Source organism: Carlito syrichta, unplaced genomic scaffold (genome assembly GCF_000164805.1).
Source record: "Carlito syrichta isolate Samal-C Ts95f unplaced genomic scaffold, Tarsius_syrichta-2.0.1 Scaffold130637, whole genome shotgun sequence".
NCBI lineage: Eukaryota > Metazoa > Chordata > Mammalia > Primates > Tarsiidae > Carlito > Carlito syrichta.
This window is the reverse complement of record NW_007074733.1, coordinates 171,735-174,973: the sequence shown is the minus strand read 5'-3', so window position 1 is coordinate 174,973 and position 3,239 is coordinate 171,735. Positions and strand designations below refer to the sequence as shown.

General features: G+C 59.9%; 1 protein-coding gene across 3 annotated transcripts in view; it reads right to left on the bottom strand.

The window, feature by feature from the left end:
• Positions 1-709: 709 nt before the first annotated feature.
• The window catches only part of PICK1 (protein interacting with PRKCA 1), a 24,838-nt gene continuing 22,308 nt past the window's right edge, over positions 710-3,239 (bottom strand). For all 3 annotated transcript variants that reach the window (XM_008049162.2, XM_021708095.1, XM_021708094.1), the window contains exons 11-13: positions 2,742-2,792; positions 2,018-2,162; positions 710-1,554 (exon numbers count right to left, since the gene is read on the bottom strand). In XM_008049162.2, coding sequence (XP_008047353.1) covers positions 1,283-1,554; positions 2,018-2,162; positions 2,742-2,792 — 468 coding nt within the window. In that variant the 3' untranslated portion in view covers positions 710-1,282. The remainder of the gene's footprint in view (positions 1,555-2,017; positions 2,163-2,741; positions 2,793-3,239) is intronic.

The following is a 3,239-nucleotide window of genomic DNA, read 5'->3' as shown; positions in this document are numbered from 1 at the left end:
GGTGGTGTGGTCTGACGGCTCTGCACGACCCAGGTGGCCTCCTGGTGCAGTCTACCCGTTGCCCCACTCCTGCCTGAGACTGCCATCCGGGTTTCTTCAGCACCTGCATACTTCACACTGATAAGCAGAAACCTTTTTTCTACTTGGGACACTGCCCACCTCGCACACACTCCCGTTCTCAGGATGACCACATTCACGCCGGGCCACTGTGACTGCTCACACCAGGACCATCAGTGTGGACTGGAGCTGGCAGCGAGGCGGACACGGAGCACTGGTGGGCATCAGTGCCCCCTCACAGCCTGGGCAACACAGGCACACCTACGTTTGCTCCTCTCCCCTCACTAATCTCCCCCCACTCAGAGCCCCAGGTCTTCCTGACCCAGTGTCTGTCCTGCCCTTCCCCAGAGAAAGGCCAGCTCTGTGTTCAGAAACACCAAAGGGTCAGAGACGAGGGAGGACATGAAAGGGCTCCGCAAAGCAGGAAGCTGTGGAGCCACATGGCAAAGCCAGTATTTGGAACCCAACAGATCCAAGTTCCAGTCCCACTGTGTCCATTGTCTTGAGCCTCACAGTGCCCGCTGCAGTGGGGACAATGGTGCTAACCCCACGGGCTGTGGGGAGCACTTGATGATGAGAGGAAAGGGCACTATCAATGGACACCATTTCCCGCCCTCCCCCATGATCGGGGAGGCAGACAGGAGGGTCTGAGTGCCGCCAAGACTGCTCCATCGGGTTTGTGTTTATTCAATACAGGCCCAGCGCCCAGCCCTTACCAGAGAAGCGGCTGGACTAGGGGAACAAAATAAATAAAGGCCGCCAAGGTGTGAGTGTGGACTGGACGGGCCGGTCTGGGGCAGGCCAAAGTGCACGTGGGACACCAACCCCGACCTCAGCCATCCACCCGGCCCCCTCCCGGCAGGCTCCGGGGGGGGCAACGCAAGTGCCCATGAAGAACAGGGTCCTGGGCTTGCTGCCCCCTCCACCCCTCCACCGTTCTGCCCTCGTCCTCCTTCCTAAGGCAGGTCCAGCAACCAAGCTCTCCCTCTGGCTGGGGAGCAGGCGGGGGCCAGGGATGGCAGAGGGAGCCAGTGTCCAGGTCCCAGGCTGTGGCCCAGGTACCTTTCCTGGGCAGGAGCCCAGGTTCACTGTGCAAGGACAGAGGAGCAGGGAGGCAGGGCCCCAAGCCACAGGCCTTTATGTGCCACCTGTGCGGCGGCCCCGCCCTGCTCCCATGCTGTCTTCCCACTCACCCTACCCCCCACGCTGCACCCTGCAGGGGCACTCAGGAGTCGCACCAGCTTCCACCCTTGTCCAAGGGCCCAGCAGCCCCTCGTGTATCCCCGGACGGCTCCCCGGCTGTTGTGTCCTCATCCTCATCCTCCTCCTCCTCCCCATCCATGAACTCGTCCTGGTTGAGGCCATAGGCCAGCGTGGTGTGTGCCAGGTCCACTTCAATGGGAAAGACGTCGGCGTCCCGCAGCACTGCATAGCAGTCGTTGTAGTACTTGGACATGGTGGACACGAAGCGCTGCAGCTGGAACACGATGTCCTGGACTGGGTGGTGGGGGGACAGGCACCAGTAGGCCTGGCTGCCCGCCTGTGGCAGAGGCCTCTGAGCCCGCCCAGCCCACCTCCCTGGGCTTCCCAGAACCTCCCTGACCTCTTTATGCTCCAGGAAGGAGCAGAGGCAAGGGCCCTCCAATCCCGGAGGAACCCAGGCTTCTACCTCCCAGTGCAGGGAACAGAGGTGGCTGCAGGGAGAATGAATCCTGGGCTGAACCCCACGGAGCCCTCAGGACACAGGTCAGCCCATGGTGGGGTAGGTGGGCTCCTGCTGGGGCTTTACATCTTGGGTCTAACTCTGCTGTGGTCCAGCCCGGGACCTCAGGCCAACACTTGACCTCTCTAGGCCCCAGTCTGCAAACCTCTGAGATGGGGAGAAAGTGGCAGCCCCATACTGAGGACTGTGAAGACTGAGGTGGTGCATGACCCCAGGTCTCAGCGTGCACCCCCTCACCATGCTTCTGGTCCAGCAGCTCCATCTTCTCCAGCACGTCCTTGCGCATCTGGGAGAAACGAGCGCGGGCCTCCTGGCGGCAGCGCAGAATCAGGCGGTACTCATAGTTGCCGGTGCTCACTCGGTACAGGTGCTCCCCTAGGGCCTGGGGCAGGGGAGCGCATTAGGGGCCCTGGGCGGAACAGGGGGCCCTGCTCAGGGCCAGACAGGGCAGGGGCAGGAAGGCTGCAGCACCCACCCACCCACTCCAGCCTAGCACCCACTGCATTTTCAGAGCCACCGCAGTCCTCGTCCCGAGACACCAGAGGTTGTTAGAAGCACTCAGGGACAGCTTTGGAGAGGGACAATGACAACAAACCCAAGCCTTTGCCGTGTTAAATAAAGGAACACTGCTGTAAGATGGGACCTGACAGCAACACATTAAAAATGTACAATAAAGTATCTTTTAGAAGTAGAGAAAGTCTGTTTTTCTCTGCAAGAGCCTCAAGCTCTGGAGGGCAGCACCTAGGGGCAGGGGTGGGAGAGTTCCCATGACAAGTAGGTCAGTACCCTGAGGCCTAAAGGGGTTGGGAGCTGACTCCAAGTCTCCAGGGACAAGAGTCCTGCCAAGCCCCTGAAGGACTGATGCACCTGCTGTCAGCAGAGCCAGGACATTCTGGGGGCTCTGTGAGGCAGGTGGGGAAGATGCATGACCCCCTTCCGCTCTCCCCTTCCCCGTACTCACAATGCAGCTATACTCCTCATCGTCCATTTCCTTCACCTTCAGACAGTATGACTGTGGGATAGGATGGGTGTCAGAGCAGACGCTCAGCTCCCCCACACTTGCCCCAGGGCACCCCAGGAAGTTGGGCCCGTCCAAAGAGAAGCAGCCATGCTAGGCCTCTGGGTTCTCAAGCCCCCAGATGGGAAAGGTGTCATGGAGGCCCAGAGAGGGCCAGTGTCTAGGGAATGGCCAGGTGCTGAGGCTTAGGCAGTTTATCAAATTCAAGTCCCAAGAGATACCCTGGGAAAAAAGGGGTCCATGAACAGATCTAAAAATTGACCTCCCGCCGGGTTCGGTGGCTCAGTCTGTAATCTCGCGCCTTTGGGAGGCTGAGGTGAGTGGATTGCCTGAGCCCGCGGGTTTGAGACCCACCTGGGCAGCGAAACCTCATCTCTACAATAAATCAAAAAATCAGGCGGGCGTGGTAGTGCATGCCTGTAATTTCGGCTACTCGGAAGG